Source organism: Amphibalanus amphitrite, unplaced genomic scaffold, assembly GCF_019059575.1.
Source record: "Amphibalanus amphitrite isolate SeventyFive unplaced genomic scaffold, NRLGWU_Aamphi_draft 000103F_arrow, whole genome shotgun sequence".
Taxonomy (NCBI): Eukaryota; Metazoa; Arthropoda; class Thecostraca; order Balanomorpha; family Balanidae; genus Amphibalanus; species Amphibalanus amphitrite.
The window spans coordinates 213,328-230,503 of record NW_024881598.1 but is presented as its reverse complement, the minus strand read 5'-3'; the positions used below and the strand labels follow the sequence as shown (position 1 = coordinate 230,503).

Sequence of the window (17,176 nt, the reverse complement as noted above, 5' to 3'; positions counted from 1 at the left end):
ATTGTTGATTTCCTACATCTATTTATAATACCATTCCTTCAATATGGTGTCTGTAAGGTTTTTGTAAATGGCATTTTTGTGACCTTTAGTAAAGTTGTGGCATACTTTCTGTTTGCCATTCCATTCCTAGTAAAGGTGCCTTTCAGAAGATATGCAACTTTAAGACTTCGCAAGAATAAAACCAACAGGACAGGACAATGAAATTGAGCTATATTTTCGGGCCTTACTGAGCCCATTGAGTAATCAAGCATGAGTGTAAACTTTGGGCGCATTTTTCCTAGTCTTGCTGTGGACATACAGATAAAACAATGCCATATATGAAAAATTCAGACATTTCTTAGCCCCACTGACACAAAAAATAAACAAAAATCCAAAAAAGATTTTTGGAATTAAGACGCGCTAGATCGGAAAAATCCCCACTGTGCGGTGGTGTTAAGTGGCCGTCCCCACCTGCACGATATTTGACAAAAGTGAACAACTAGTCTTTATTCATACTAGAGGTACAGGTTTACGCGATAACTGTATGTTTTGATATGTATGATTAACGGATGCATTAGTTTGGGTGTAGAAACTTGCTGGTATTATTTGTGAAGAACTGGGTAACTGCTTTTAATTGAACTGTAAAGTATGATGGTGATGCATGCGAGTTGTTCGAGCCCTTTGTAAGATTAGGATGTTACTTAATTCAACCCTACCCTACCCTACCCTACCCTACCCCTATCCCTACACTACCCTAACCTACCCTACCCTACCATACCATACCCTACCCTACCCCAACCCCTACCCCTACCCCTACCCTACCTTACCCTACCCTACCCCTACACTACACTACCCTACCCTACCCTACCCTACCCTACTCTACCCTACCCTACCCTACCCTACCCTACAATCCCCTACCCTACCCTACCCTACAATCCCCTACCCTACCCTACCCGACCCTACCCTACCCTACCCCTACACTACCCTACCCTACACTACCCTACCCCTGCCCTACCCTATCCTACCCTACCCTATCCTACCCTATCCCTACCCCTACCCTACCCTACCCTACCCTACCCTTAACTCTACACTACCCTACCCTACCCCTAACCTACCCTACCCTACCCTACCCTACTCTACCCCTACACTACCCTACCCTACCCTACTCTACACTACCCTACCCTACCCTACAATCCCCTACCCTACCCTACCCTACCCCTACCCATACCCTACCCTAACCTACCCTACCCTACCCATACCCATACCCTACCCTACCCTACCCTACCCTACCCTACCCTACCCTACCCTACACTACCACCGACAGTCCAAGTTTCAGCTAAATCGGCCCAGAAACGGCTGAGATATTGCAAAAACAAAATAATAATATTTACTGGCGAATCCCCTTGGCGAGCGGTGCCTTGTGTCGGCCTTTGTTGTCAAAGGTCAATGACCTGCCGGCTCTAATGCTTTTCACTCAGTTTTTTAAGCGAACAACTGAGCCTAAAGCACGTGCCCTCTGCTCGGCGCCGGTCGCGGCCCCATCACGTGCACACCGCTGAACCCACACCCTCAAAAATTTAATACGACAAATGAGTGCACGCGACCGACTTGGCGTGAAAATTTCACCCCCGTAGCCCTTACCGTTCGCGAGCAATAGTCTGTTGCCGATTCTAGTGCAAACCCTATGGCACACCACGTGAGCACGCGCCACGGGCGCACCCCCGGCCGCATCGTGCCCAAAATTTAATACGACCTGTTCAATTACGTGACCCACGAGTGGTAAAAATTTCACCCTCCTGCGTCAATCGACGGCGCCGCAATAAGCGTTTTTGGGCGTTACCCCGACGGCGGCGGACTTTTTAGGATTTATAATATAGATGTCATTGGTAGAAATAGCCCGTTAAAAATGTCGAAACTCTCCCCCTCGTAATTTTATTCAAAATCAATGAAACGTGATTTTCATTGGAAAATGACACCTTTAACTTTCCTTTGAAAAATCTATAACATGTAGTATTTGGGCTGTAAACGAATTCTTATATGGTGACACCATTCCTGGGGTGATCAGCGGTTTCAAAGAGCAATTTCACCCGTTTCCGTATGACCGTCACGACTTTACATACAACATTTTTCAGAATAGCAGTGCGGGGTAATTTTGCCGGGGCGGCTGTCAGGGCACTTGGCCGGTGTGCTCAGAGTCACTATGCGGGACAGCCGAGTTGCTAGGCACGTGGTGCCGTGCTGGTTTGGTTCACAGGCGCCGGCGATTGCATCGCGGCACAGTTTACCTTCAAGGGGCTGATCTGGACACTGCACCATTCAAGACTAGTTAGTAACCAGGGATTTGCTCAAAACAAACTGAGATTCGCATCTGCAGTTCACAAAAAAATACCGATGACTTTGTTTGCAGACATGGGAAGGCCACGAGACGTGAGGATTTGAAACAGAGTCGAAATATTGCATTTATTGCAAAAAAGAGCTAAAATTATTGGACTATTCATCAACTAAAACATGAAGCTTTTTCCAATTATAGGTTGCATTGCGAACATATTTTTATGCCAAATTAATGCGAATGCATGATTGAGCAGTGTGTGCCAAGACATCGCATTGTGAGCTGCTCACAACAATGTTAAAATCACTGACAAGACCTGAGTGAAAGTCGTTCGAATACAAGTCCGACACCGAGTCAACCTCCAATGTACATACGCATGGGACACACGTCATTGCTGACGCTGAAGCTGACTCGCCTGCAACATACAGGCGTGCATGCATATGTAAAATCCCGACCTCAAACTAACACCGGCCAAATTGCCCTACACCACCGGGCAAAAAAACTGCTATATAGCGGGATAATTTGGCAGCTTTGCAGACCTTTGTAATACGTCACAGTTTAAATATAAGAAGTTACTCTATCATTTTCAGCTTACTGTACCAAAATGTAGGAAGGATTCACATGAACAAGGCCACCGCTAAGCGAAGCTTGTTGCGTTGACTCTACCCTCCGATCGCGCAATTCCAGTTCTATGGCAGAATTTTTAGAGTCCAAAGTTTAACGTGCGCACATAGCCGCGCACGGCCGATGGGTCCTGAAAGTTTGGTGGCGATATCTCCAGCCGTTTAGGAGATATCGACGGAAAAGGACAGGGGGGGGGGGCCGTTTCGGCCAAGATTCTTACAGATAAGGTTGGGACGCCAGTCACGTGATCCTTTTTCTGCTTTTCCCAACCCTACTCACGATTTTCATAAGCCTTGATTTATTCCTTGCACAGAGGTGTTTGTAGTTATTTTATATACAAAAACTAATTCAATGATATTTGAAATTAACAACCATATTTTACTCGCAATCTCAAAGAAAAATTGAATTTATTCGCGTTTCATTAATTTAATCAGCTGGCAACCATCACCCATCGTCCTCGATGTAGTCGAACTTGGCGCACTCAGATACCTAGTGTTCGAAATTTGTGACGCTTACTTGTTGCTATGGCGACCGAGCAGTACCTACGATTTTCATTTGTCAACAAGTGCTTGCGGAGCTGCCGCTCACACTTTTGAGCACAGTCTTTATGCGTCAGTTTGCTTTACGCGTCATATCTGAAACATGTTTCGTGAGGCTCCAAAACCATTCAATTCATCTTCTTCAAAAGAAGTGTTTTGTAACATTTTCGATATGTTTTTTGGGCTTAATTGCTAGCTCCATTCATCCTATATTGCGTGAGGATAGTCATCACTCGGGGACCAGTGGTTGAAAGCAAGGAACAACGACGAGAAGAAGGTCTTGTAAAAAGTCGCAGCGAATGCATTGAGCATTAAATGACGAAAATATTTTTACCCCCCACCGCCTCAGGCGATCACGTGCCGTCACCCACCTGGTTTCGCCCCCCTCCCCTACCGGGCGCGGGTTAAGACTAACAGTAGACCCTGTGACTAAATGAATGAGCAGAAAAAAAACAAGTGCAGCCCGGGAAGACACCTTAGATGGTAGCTAACACAGCCAGCAAGCGCTTTATGAAGGTGGAGTGATTGCTGTTACCATTGCTGTTGCCGATGTAGGTGAACATGTTGTTGATTCGATGGAGAGGTTCTAGAAGTCATGGATGGCGGCCTCGCGAACAAACAGCATCACTAGCAGCACCTGCAAGTGAGGACAGGCCCCAGCAGTCAGCAGTCGGCCTCTGCCGCATGGAGCTCAGAACCGAGCCGGCATTGGTGCCAGGTACAGGTGGCTCCCACAACGGGCCCGCGTCGCCATTCACATTTGTTTTCAGAGAAAAGATCCCTGGACAGCCCATCATCGCAGAGCATATGATCTAGCTTCTCTCCGCATCTACATGATTAAACAGGGTGTTCATTAATGAGTGAAATAAAGTAAACGCTTATCACTTACTAGAGACATACGATGTCTCTCGGACCGCAGTTCGATGTCTCTCGGACTGCGAAGATTCTTCGTCGTCTGGCCAATCACGTTCCATAACCGCAGCCGAGCCCCCGCTGACCTTTGACGGGATTGGCCGGACGACGTAGAATCTTCGTCGTCCGAGAGACATCGAACGCGAGGATAAACTTTCGTTCCATGGAAATGAAAGTCATGGGGAATTTTCCAAATTGCTTGTCAGTTAGTATTATATTATCACGATCACTCTGTACCTCGACTATCTCCTAGAAGGGCGCTCAAGTTAACAAGCTCGATACGCCACGCGGACTCAGCAGTTCACACGACAGCGTGGGCCTGGAGCTTTCTTGCTGCTGACAGTGGCCAGCTGACAGTGACAGTGACAGTGGCCAGCTGACAGTGACAGTGACAGGCCAGCTGACTGCTGACAGTGCTGACAGTGGACAGTGACAGGAATCTTTCAAGATCTCGTCATTATATATCAAAGTACACGGAAAATAGTATCTGCTGGTGCCCATAAGCCCCATGCCACATTGTGTCTGGTCATGGTGAGATCTAACGACGCGAACGTGATGGCGTGGCTATAGTCCACACAAACAGATTCCCGGTGCACTGAGTCTGAAGCTCGATTGACGGCGAGTCGTATCTAAAGAAGCGATGGCTTGTAGCCACCGTGAGACGGGCTATCAAGGCCATCGGGCTATAAAGAATTCCGCCAACAGCAACACTGCTGATTTCGGCAGAACGGAGCTTTTGTCTTGCGTCTGCAGTCAAAAAAGTTCAACGATCGAACAGCTTTAAGCAGAAGCGCTCATCACTGACCTCCGTAAGTACAGTCCCTACCTGTCTTCTGGGCGCCCACCGACCGCCGACTGGATGACCGCAGGCTGCCACTTCGGCACCGCCTCCACGAGACGGGCAGATACTCGGCGATCGCTATGCGACCATCTCAACTGACAAACAAATCTGAGAATGCCCTATGTCTTTCAATGACACAGACCGGAAATTATTGCCCTTGGTAGCCGTCTACTTTATTTCATTCATTTATGAACACCCTGTTTATGGGCAAGTTCCATGGAGCACTGCTCCACAGCGGGGCACACAGCTCCACAGCGGGGCAGACAGCTCCACAGCGGGGTACTCAGCTCCACAGCGGGGCACAGAGCTCCACAACGGGGCAAACAATTCAACAGCGGGGCACAGAGCTCCACGACGCACATACCTTCTCCGGCAGCGGAAGCTGACACTCCTCGGTCAACACAGCTCGGCAGTGGACACTCCTCTCACTGCTCGGCAGGCGACACTCCCTAGTCTCAGTCCAGCCCGGCCTGGGCCCTGGACTGAGCCTCAGTCCAGTCTACAAGTAGGCCACTGGTTCGTCTGCCGCCGCCACTGCACTGGTCTGCCTATGGCCGCCACTGGTCTGTCTGCTGGTCCGTTGTTGCGCTCTCACCTCTCTCACCTCCTCAGCTCTCTTCCCCTGCACACGCCGTGCTGCCGGCCGCGCCACTGCCGCCAGCGTCAATAGTGAACAGGTACGCCGATATCGACCGCGCCAGAGCTAGCCGCCGCTGACTGTCCGGCGGCGCATGCGCAGTGCGCCTCACCTGGCAGTGCACTGGTCGCCGGGCGCCCCTCCCCAGCACGGGGCCGTCATTATCCCTTCCCTTTTGCCTCCTACCAGGGCATATTTTAAGGCACTTACTGCGTCCCATTTTGGGACGCAGCCCCCTCGCCTTGGGACGTAGCCCCTGCTAATTTGACCCACTGCGTCCCTGCCCTGTCCGGTTCTCTGACCTGTGCCCTGCTGTCTGCCCTGACCTGTACCCGGCCTTCCCTCTAAAATGTCCTGTGCCATGCCCTGCAACCTGCCGCGCCCTACTTCCTGCCCTCCTCAGTGCCCTACTCTGTTCCTTGCCCTGTGCCCTTAGTCGTAGCACGTGCCCTCTGCTCAACTTTGGGACGCAGTAAAAATTTATTAAAATATGCCCTGCCTCCTACACATTAGATTAAACAACTGTAGGGGTCTTTTTCCCCGCGCTCTTTGGCTTCAGAGCGGGGTTTTACCCTCTGCAATAGGCGTCAGGTTTTTTGTTATTTAGTACTTTTTCCCTGACAAATACGCCCCACACCAGTAGGGGAGAGTGGGGTAATTTGGCCGCATTTTTATAAAACGATGTAACTAAAAATCGACAATACATTTCTGCATTTTCTCAACGCTGACAGGTGTGGCATACATTTTACTTCCCTGGACAGTAAACTTGAAATGATAGGGTAGCTACTTATATTGAAATTGTGACGTATTACAAAGGTCTGCAAAGCGGCCAAATTGCCCCACTAGCAGGTTATTTGGCCGGGGGTGTGGGGCAATTTGGCCGGTGTTAGTTTGAGGCCATGATTTTTGTTATCGGCGAGTCAGCTTCACATTCAGCAATGACGCGTGTCCTACGACGCATTTGAAGCATTTTGGAGGTTGATTCAGTCGTCACAGGGGTCGAAAATAGTCAAAATAGCGGCTCTAGATGCGATGACAGTTTTTTACGAATAACTTTTGAAGTAATTAAGCTAGGCCAAAACTAAAAGTACCATCGTAATTCTCTCGTCATTCCGCATCGAAACATGTAGTTATGTGTTGACCTCGACAGGTCAAGGTCAAAGGTTGGCTTCAGGTCACGTTACCTCAGGTCGCTTGACCTCAAGGTTACGTGAGTTCAAGGTCATCATGTATATCATTCGTTGTGCCTTGACGAGCTGAACACAATGAGACCTTTTGCGCGGCTGTATCTTTTTTTCTGTAAGTATTTATTAGCAAAAAAAAAACGTTAGGTAACCGTTGATGACGTCACATGCCCTTACAGCTGTCCAATAGGAAATATGGCATCAAGGTAGTCAAAGTTGGTCATGAGTTATGTCCTTTATGGTATAATTGACCGTGACAACTCGGCCGTCCCAGCATAGTGACTCTGAGCGCACCGGCCAAGTTGCCCCGCTAGTCCCGGCCAAATAACCCCACATTACCATTCTGAAAATTTTTGTCTATAAATTCGTCATGGCTGTACAGAACTGTACAGATGAAATTGCTCTTGGAACCGCTGAACACCCTCAAGAATGGCGCTATAAAGTTGGAATTCGCTTACAGCCCAAATACTACATGTTATACAAATTTTTAAACGGAAGTAAAAGTTACCATTTTTCTAACGAAATTCACGTTTTATTAATTTTGAATAAAACTAAGAGGGGGAAAGTTTTGACATTTGTTCTCGAGTTAGTTCTGCCGATGACAAACGAATAGAGACTAAAGTTATTTCATTCACTTTTATCAGCTTTCGTACAGGTGGGGGCGGCCAATTTACACCACCGGCCAAATTACCCCACTCTCCCCTACACTGACACCTTACACAAGTGTATGAATTTGTGATGTAAATAAATGTTACCGTTTCTTCATCTGTGTTTTTTGTTCCGGCTTTTTTTTGGCACTTCGGCAAAAGTAAGTTACCCCATTAGATTTGCTCACACACGCTAAGGATAGGCTCCCACGTTGCTATTTCTTCCGGGTTCACATAAACCGGCTTAAAGTAAAACTTTGTTCCTGGCCAAAATTGCCAGATGTAATGACCCCCGGCTCCAGACTGGCTTTAGGCTGGCGGAGCAAAAAAGGTCCCTGTGTCGCCGCCGCTGCTGCCTCTGTCGCCGCCAGTGGTCGCTCTAAGCGGAGCGTGGCGACGCCTGTTCGTAAATGTTCAAATGGGTGCAATATTCGAAGTCAGCTCCAAAAACTACACTGTTAGTGTGTAAAGCCCGAAAAATTCAGCCAAGTTCATCAAAGGTCAATGATCTTGAATGGTAGATGACCATTAATGAATGGGACCAAATCATTTTACGAGTAGATGTTTGAACGTTTACAATCACAAACAGACTGGATCCCCGCGAATGTGAGCTGAAATACGACGAATTGCGATTCCGGCCAAACATGGTCTCGAGAAATAGGTCACAGGTCAAAGGTCCTTTAGGTCAGGGTCATTTAAAGGATCTTGAATTGTAAAGGATGTGTGTAAAATTTAGTAACTCGAGGATCCTAAAAGTTTCGTCGCGATCAGCCGCTTTTTGCGCAAGTTATTCGCGAAAAATGGATTAAGGTCATTCCGACACCTCCCCTCCCCCTATAAAAGGGCGAGGGTAAAAGTTTGGAAAATCTACCCTACTCGTTGAGCATTGTCAATCTTTCTTGTCAAAGTCGTTGAGCATTGTAATGTGCATATGTACATTGTAAATGCTCCTTAGGAGGCCCCTGCGAGCTGGAGGCCCGCCACTCGGAGGCGCCCTCGCTAGTTTGCACCCCCAATATCGTTTCCAAAGTTACACCCATCATTAATGCTATACACGATTTCTTTAGAAAAATGCTGAACTATCGCAGGCCATCGTCCCGCGTTGTCCAGCCTGCTACCTTTGTCCAACGCATTCCGAATTGGACATTGGAAAAAATCAGATTTCCGAATGCCAAGGTTCCGATTGGCATCACTATAACAGATGAAGTAAGGTTGGGAGAGTTTTTATCGAACGGAAATGATAGACATTCTGTTAATTGAAAAAAGGGAACTTTTGTCAACTGACCGGTGTGCAGCGTGCAGATATTGATACCCTGCAACTGTTATGTGTTTGCTGTTGTGTTGAGTTTTTAAATGAAGGTATGTTGAGGTTCTGCCTATTTGTTTATGGCTCAAACAATATCGGTGCTGGCGAGATTATCGTTTTTATGGCACGCAAAGGCAGTATGTTCAAATTATCCCACGGTGGGGCAGCTTGTACACACCGTGACTTGGTGGAGAAGTGATGCTATGCTATTCAAGGTATGCTCGGCTCGTCCAAAAATGAGGCCTGCATGGTGAAAGCGCTACTGAAACATTTTTCTTCATCCATGCTTGAGCTGCAATTCGGTGGGACGGAGAAGACGTAAAAATTTGTTCAAATTACCCCACTCTACGCTTTTCGTTCAGAAATGTCACCGTTTAATTTCAAGGGCTTAACCCTCGCCCGCACATGGGGGGGGGGGGGTGGTTGCCACCCCCCCCAGGTAGTCTTTCTGCTCTGCACTCAACATTTTTAGAGCTAGAAGGCTGATTTTTCGTATAGCTGCTCCTCTATCCTTTCTTGATGTCCACTGAAAATTTCAAGTTTCTGTGGTTTTTGGTTTCGGAGATATGACCTTGTTTTTCAGGTCATGTCATGACCCAAATGGCCAATTCTCAACATCTTGCGTTGGCTATGGGCCTTGTGAGCTTTTAACACCTTGATTTCGGCCTTTTATGCCAATCCTACCTCCCACCTATCATGAAACATGTTGTTCAACGATGTACAGAGGTCAAGGTCAGGGTCAAGGTCAACCTAGGTCATCTAAGATAATTGCGTTTTAGGCAAGCTGAATTTACTTTTTTTGACATTTTTTGACTACATTTTTGGTAAAAGCTTCTCAGATCATGATTTCATGTAATATGGACACATAAACAATCGGTGCACACATCAGTATACACACAGACACACACATACATACAAACACATATTATTGACCTTGACCTAACTTGACCTGAGATGACCTCAGCAGCAAAAACCTGGTCGGGTAGTGTGACAAAGAGGTTCTAGCTGGCTTGGCACCAGAAAACGGCATCGTCATCGGTATATGACAAGCAGCGCGCTTGATATCCAACGGTGACCTAAAACAGCAACATTTTTTAGTTTGACCTGACCTGGAAGGTCAATGACTGACCTGAGAAGGTAAAACTGGGTATCATTGGATTTGTCTCTTCCCAAAGAATCTTTTTGGTCTTTACCGCTAAGCTCTATCTCCAACAGGAACGAAACGGCGCGGGGGGGGTGGCAACCACCCCCCCCCCATGTGCGTTCTAGGATGGGAAAATGGCATGTGCGGGCGAGGGTTAAAGTAGGGGAAGGTGGTGGGGTAAGACGGACCAGCTAAGCCTTGAAGAATGAAGTCGCACATCTTGCTACACTGCTCTCGAACCTCATATTGTTTATATTCTTCCTAATGCCGATTCCTTCCTCTTGTGATGCGTGCAGGTTTGGATTTTAACTGCACGAAATCTAGACACCAGTGTAACGCCTTTTGGGGCGACTAACGGAGCGAGCGAGATGGGGGGCCTTGCACGTGCGAAATTGCGAGGGGGTACCTCCAACTGAGTTGTGCACGGCACCCTACTAACCGGTCTCTAGCGATGTGCCAAGTTTGAGCACAATCAGCCCAGCAGTTCTCAAGATCTGGAAGCGGCACCCTGCACGTGCGCACGTTCAAAATGGGTCCCAACTGACTTAGGTATGCACGGCACCCTACTAACTGCTCCGTAACCGTGTACCAAGTTTGAGCGCAATCGGTCCAGCCGTTCTCGAGATCTGGAATCGACCCCTGCACGTGCGCACGTGCAGCAGCACCCCAACTCTGGCACATAGGTATGCATTGCCTAGTGGGTGCCTACCTATGTACATGCCAACTTTCAGCGCAATCGGCCCAGTAGTTACCGAGATATTGCAACTATTACAAAAGTTACACCTCTTTGTTTTGCACGTGGCACGTGCATAAGGGGTCACCCACATGCATCGGGAATAGTCCATTACTTGGTAGAAGGAATGAAGCTACCCTACAAAAATTACCGCATGTAAATCGGTCAAGTGGTTGCTGAGATATAAGCGTCGCAGAATCGTGACCACGGCCGGCCGGCCGGCCGCTCATTAAGGGAGAGTGGGGCTATTTGTTACAGGGGCAAGTTGTTACAAAGCTAATACATTTAAAAATGCTCTTGATATCGCGCCAATATTTACGATAGCAGGTTGCGAACGTTTTACATGTCACTGCAGGCTCAGACCTGGTGGAACGCCAAGTCGCCCTGTAGGCACAGTGGGGTAAGTTGTGACAGCAAAAGTAGTTTTTGCTAGTCAACACTTTGGATCGATTTTTGTCAAGGTTATTCGTGTAAGATTGTTGAATGCATGTTCAAACATTTCGAAATTTATGCAATGCATAAATTTCGTGCAGAAAATCAAAGTCCTGTCAGTATGGCAATGCATTGTGCCCTCGGTGTCGCAGTAAAGGCAAATAAGAAATTTAGCCATATTTAATTTTGATAAACGTTTTCATGCCTATGGGGTTCAATAATACTTTATGCTTTATTGCCCCTGCCTTCCAATAAGAAGGAAAACATGTTTAGTGTTACCCATAATGAAGGTTTACGATCTATTCCGATAGGACGGTCAATGATCGTTAAAATGATGAAGAAACTACGAAAAAGAAGTGTAACATGTTACCCCACATTGTGTATCAACTTGCCCCACATTTTTTCAACTTACCCCAAAAATCTTGCTTTGGTTTTATGCCTTTCACTGGTTTCACATAAAAGTAAAGTGTCGTAAAGAAGTGAAAGTTTGCATGTGCTTTCAAAATTGACTCAGCTAGCATGTGACCAAATTTGGCACGCGTTCATTGAAGAGGTTGGCCGCTAAGTGCAGAAAACCAACAAGTGTAACGCATAGCCCCACTCTCCCCTACTCAGAAATATCCGTTATTCTACGTAAGACTCCGCTCGCTTCGCTCGCTCCGTAATAGGACCCAAATCCAGGTTTTTCAAGTCTGGGTGACCTGAGGTCATCTAGATGTCACGACAAATTTTAAGAAAATTTTCAATTGTAAAGATATGCTCAATTTCAACGTTTTTTCTTGTTGTTTTGGCTCCATTAACCCGCGCCCCACTGGGGTCTGCGTATAACACGCCCTACTGGGGGGGGGGGGCTCTTCATAGCCCCCCTCCTAACTCCGAAATTACTGGGCCGATCGTCAAAATTCAAACGGCATCTGATAGCCAAGGAAAAACTGTCGAACGAAACCTAATTTCATTGACCTCGAGGTCAACGATGACATCGCAGGTCAGGTCAAAGTAAAAATTATTAGCATTTTGGCTTGTTCATATTTTGGGCTCTGGCCGCCGTATTAGAAGTAAGATCAGGCTCATTTTTGGTTTACACACTTGTGAACAGATGCTTTAGACACCCTGAGGGTACCAAACTTGTACTTTGATTTTCAGGTCAGGGTCAGGTAATCACAGGTCACGGAAATATTATATCATTCATCGGTCACGTGACACATGTTTTATGGTCCATTTAGGCCATAGATTTCGAATTTAATGTCGTTTGTGTCATTTGAGGTCATTTGGAGTTGAATTTAGCTTAGGTCAGGTCACTTTTAGGTAAAAAGGTCAAATTTTGAAGTTAAAATTTTTCAGCAAAAAAGGGTGTCTAATGGATGCAGTTTGAGCTCAGGAACACGATGGTGCTAACTATATTGGTGTATGATGTCAAATACGCACTGAAAAATTGATTTGAAAAATTTATAATTGTGAATTTTGTGCAATAGGTAATGCTTATAACTTGGCCATTTTTGAAGATATTTAGCTACAACTTGCTACAGTAAGTCATAAGCATGTATTCTAGCACATACCTATATTCCAGGTTTTTCGAAAAGTCAAAAAGTTTTTTTTTGAAAAAAAATATAAAAACATAAATTTTGAATTCTATGATATGTTATTTTCAAAATTTTCAAAATTTTGAGAATCCGAGATAGCAGTTTGATAGCACAGTCTATCCTGAGTCCTCTCATGCAAAGAAATTGGATCTAGCCCAAAAGCTGAGCTCTTGGGAGCGATTGTCGTGGTCACAGGGGAGCACTGCCGCTTCAACCCTATTGGCCGTAGTGTCTAACGGTGGCGGCCATATTGCGCAGACCAGGAACCGGCTGCCGCCTGTGTTGAGGAATAGGGAATTCGGGACCTCGATTTACGTTTGCGGCCGCCGTATCCGTAACGATCAAGTTACGTAAATACGGAGCCCGGCATCTTACGCAGAATTGAGTGGGGAACACGATCGTATCTTCAGAATTCCTTAAATTTACTCGCCGGACCTACATTTGCCCCGGCCGAGGGGGTTGATTGAACCCACCTCGCTAATGCACCGCTAATTAAACTAGAATTAAGCGGTAAAGTGGTCGTATGCGGCAAAGTATAATGCAGAGTGACTGGTAGGAACCCGCTTTAAAGGTCTCAGGTCAACCGGTGACCTCTGAGGTCAGGTCAAGTGATCTAAGGCACGGGTTCGGTTTTTGGTAAATAACTTCGCCAAAAATGGCCGTAGAGCCGCGATTTTTGCATCATCGTGTTCAGCTAGCTCGGGCGCATCGAGTGATATACTTTTTGTTCGGGTCAGGTCAACTTAGGGTGTTGACCTCAGGTCAAGGTCAGGTCAGCACCCCAGGTCACGAAGTTGGTCGAAAGAGGTCATGTCGCATATCATTCGATTCGGCAGGTCTTCCTGAGTCCATTGGTGGCTTTCCCGACTCGCTAGCTCAATTTGATCGGGAGTTATTGAAGGAAAATTGTGACCTTTGTGACGTCACAAATGACGTCACGCAAGGGCAACAATGCAAATATGAAGCATAGAACCTTGCAAGGAGTGCATGAAATCATGATTCTATATGCTTGAGATAGTTTCAGATCATTCTCGGCGCCAAAATAGCAATTTTCATATTTCCCCATTGACTTATAAGGGTTTAACGTATTAGTTCCTTGTATCTGAGGATTTTTTAGTATTTCATCTTGTTCTCCACTCAATTCTGCGTAAGATGCCGGGTTCCGTGTCCACATAGCTTGAACGTAACGGATGCAGCGACCGCAAACGTAAATCGAGGTCCCGAATTCCCTATTCTCCAACACAGGCGGCGGCCGCTTCCTGGTCTGCGCAACATGGCGGCACCGTTGGACACCATCTGGCGGCCGATGCGCCTTCCACATTATATATCGGGGTTACATGAGCACAGTAAATACGTATTTAGCCGCTAATGCGAATTAGGAACGCATTACCGACTCATGTAGCCACCTGCTAGTACGAATCGGCGATCCGAACCGCGGTTACATGAGCAAAGCAAATACGTATCACGATCGGATTCACCGCTAATGCGAATCAGGAACGTACTACCGACTCATGTATCCACTTGCTAATACGAATCGGCGGTCCGAACAAAATCCGCTGAGAAAGCAGGCTTAGGAGCGAATAGGACCAAGATACGTATTACAGGAACTATTACTTCCCAAAAAGAAGCCCTAAAATGAAAAATACAAGGTATTTTGTCATTTGTTGCTTTTGAAATGAAAAGTTAAAAAATATTTAGGTATTTTGTCAAGTTTTCAAAACAAATATGATGAAAACAAAAAAAGAAAATACCTAAGAACTTTCAGTGGAAACATTTTTCTGACAGCACTACAGACGAATCGAGAGAGGCAAGTGAGCAATAAGTCAAAACAATACAACTTTATTTTCAACTTTTTTCTATAGTTAACTTAGAATGTTATGAGCAGATGAAATGCAAAAAAAGACATAACATATTAAATTATCAATTCAGTCACCTCTATTGCTACGGAAATGCGCCACATTTGTATGCTATTCCGTTTGTAATGCGCATCGGGCCGAGAGCCAAACTAGATCCGTTTGACGTCACTAAAACGAATTTGCTCATGTAGTCGGTGCCGTGAATAAGTTCTAGGGGAGCTGATGCGAATTAGCGTAGTACGTACTACGTATTTGGAACGGATCGCTCATGTAGCCGAGGTGCACGACTCAGACCGGAACTGGACGTATTTCACAAGAACTATTCTTTGCTGAATGGAAGCGTCAAAATGCAAAATAATAAGCATTTTTTATTGAATGCTTTGTAGAAAATAGCAAAAAAAATGTTGATATTTTGGTTTAGTCTTTGAAGGTGAATTTGGTAAATAGCAAAAATAAAATGAATGAAATATTTTGATGGATAAATTTATTCTGACCATCCTGCTGTCGCTGCATGGCTAATCAGTGCTCAGTGATTTAAAACACGAAAACTTTGTTTTCAATTTTTGATTTCATGTTTACTTTTAATGTTTTTGAGCATATCAAATGATGTTATATCGTTCAATAATTAAAATTTAGTTCGGTCGTCCCGGTAAATGCCGCAACTGCGCCATGACTGTACGCTAATCCTATTCCGTTTGTGATGCGAATTACCGGCCGTCGAGGAGTCAGCCCGGGTGAGCCAAACAAGATCCGTTTGACGTAGATAAAACGAATTAGTCTCATGTAACCGGTGCCGTAGATACGTTTGTGGGGAGCTGATGCGCATTAGCGTAGTGCGTATTTGGAACGGATCGCTCAAGTAACCCCGGTAAAAGAGTTCAGTGGTCGTCGTTCAATGTTTTGCGTCGAAATCGGCCGAATATGACGTTACTCTGACGTCATTTCCAGCCGACCTATGGTAGCTACGAAGTTCATATTTTGACACAAGTTTCACATTGATGCAGCCGAAGGTACTGAAAGTTTGGCGGCGATACGTCAAGCGCTTTGGAAGGAGGGGGGCTATGAATAGCCCCCCCCCCCCCAGTGGGACGCGGGTAGAACCGTCCGGAGTCGGAGTCGGAGTTGGAGTCGGAGTCGCAGTCGATTTTTGAAGCCGGAGTCGGAGTCGGAGTCGGAGTCACCCTAAATTACATCGACTCCGCAGCCCTGGCCTTAGGAGCCAATCGCCAGGGGGTCGTACCAACCTCCCCCCTGGCCGCCCGCGTTATGAAAAAGGCCCTGGCCTGGCGGGGATTAAAGCGCGTGAATTTTTATTTTCACCTATGCCATTTGATTCACTTATAGTCATCATGCTTTACGACAGGATGGCGGAAGTATGAAACCAAAACCATTGAATTTTTCTTCGCGTCCCAGTCCGTTGCTGTAACTCATCGTAACTTTAACCGCCACTTTGTCGACCAAGGCTCCTTCAAGGAGCATAATATTGCGGCTAGCTGATAAAATTAAGAATGAAGGCATTGTTGACCAGGCATTCTCCGTGGTACGGCTTTCTAACGTCAGAAAACCTCAAACAGTGGAAGTTGGAACAAGTTGCTCACATGCCTCCCGGGAGAAGCCAGCCAGGTCAGTGTCAGCACACCTGTCCTGTCCCCTCTGATTTTTTTTCTTTGGGCCCCATGAACCCCAGGGGACCATTAGAGCGAAGGAAAACAAAAGTAGTTAGTGCATAAAGCAGCAGACAATAGCAGCGGTTCAGCTGGAGAGACTGGTGGTCCTTCCTGCCCCACCTTGTCGGTCCGTCTTACCGACATTCCCCTACAATTACTGTGAGATCAATCTTAGCAGGCTGCGCGGGGCTCTAGACGTTCGTTTTCAATTGTCACGCTACGCCTGACGCTCAGCTCTGCCCTCTCTCATTCCTCTCCAACCAGGCTCTTCGCCCTCTGGTCTCCCTCCCTCTCTCTTCTCTCACCCCTCTCTCCTCTTTTTCTTTATTCTTCTCTCCCTCTTCCAAAGAGTTCGTTGTCAGTTTTGTATATTTTCATTGAAAATATATACAACAATGTGGTACAAGAGATGACCCATGCTCGCGCGATGATGGCAGCGCCTTCCAGGTCCGTAGTCTGGCCAGCAGACGGGTGCACCCGTACCCAGGCGGGTGTCCCACAGCGCCGACTGCGCGGCCACCCCCCCCCCCCCCCCCACACACACACCGGTGACCAGCACTCAGGCACAGCCCGATCTCGTGAAAATGGCTCAGACACACCCTGTGACAGTGACTCGGACTCGGACCCGTGGTATAGACATAGAAACATTCGGTATTACACTCACCCGCATCACATTAAAAACCGCGCGGCTCCATCCGTCCGCAGCACCGTTCATAGTGCGCGCTCCGCGAGCTCGGTGCCGTCCTCAGAGGCCGGCCGAGCGGAC

The 17,176-nt window shown here is 46.7% G+C and overlaps 1 protein-coding gene across 1 annotated transcript in view; it reads right to left on the bottom strand.

Annotated features, from left to right (window-relative positions):
• The window catches only part of LOC122380649, a 31,470-nt gene extending 25,596 nt beyond the window's left edge, over positions 1 to 5,874 (bottom strand). The window contains exons 1-2 of the mRNA XM_043363997.1: positions 5,589 to 5,874; positions 4,007 to 4,108 (exon numbers count right to left, since the gene is read on the bottom strand). Coding sequence (XP_043219932.1) covers positions 4,007 to 4,034 — 28 coding nt within the window. The 5' untranslated portion in view covers positions 4,035 to 4,108; positions 5,589 to 5,874. The remainder of the gene's footprint in view (positions 1 to 4,006; positions 4,109 to 5,588) is intronic.
• Between the last annotated feature and the right edge of the window lie 11,302 nt (positions 5,875 to 17,176).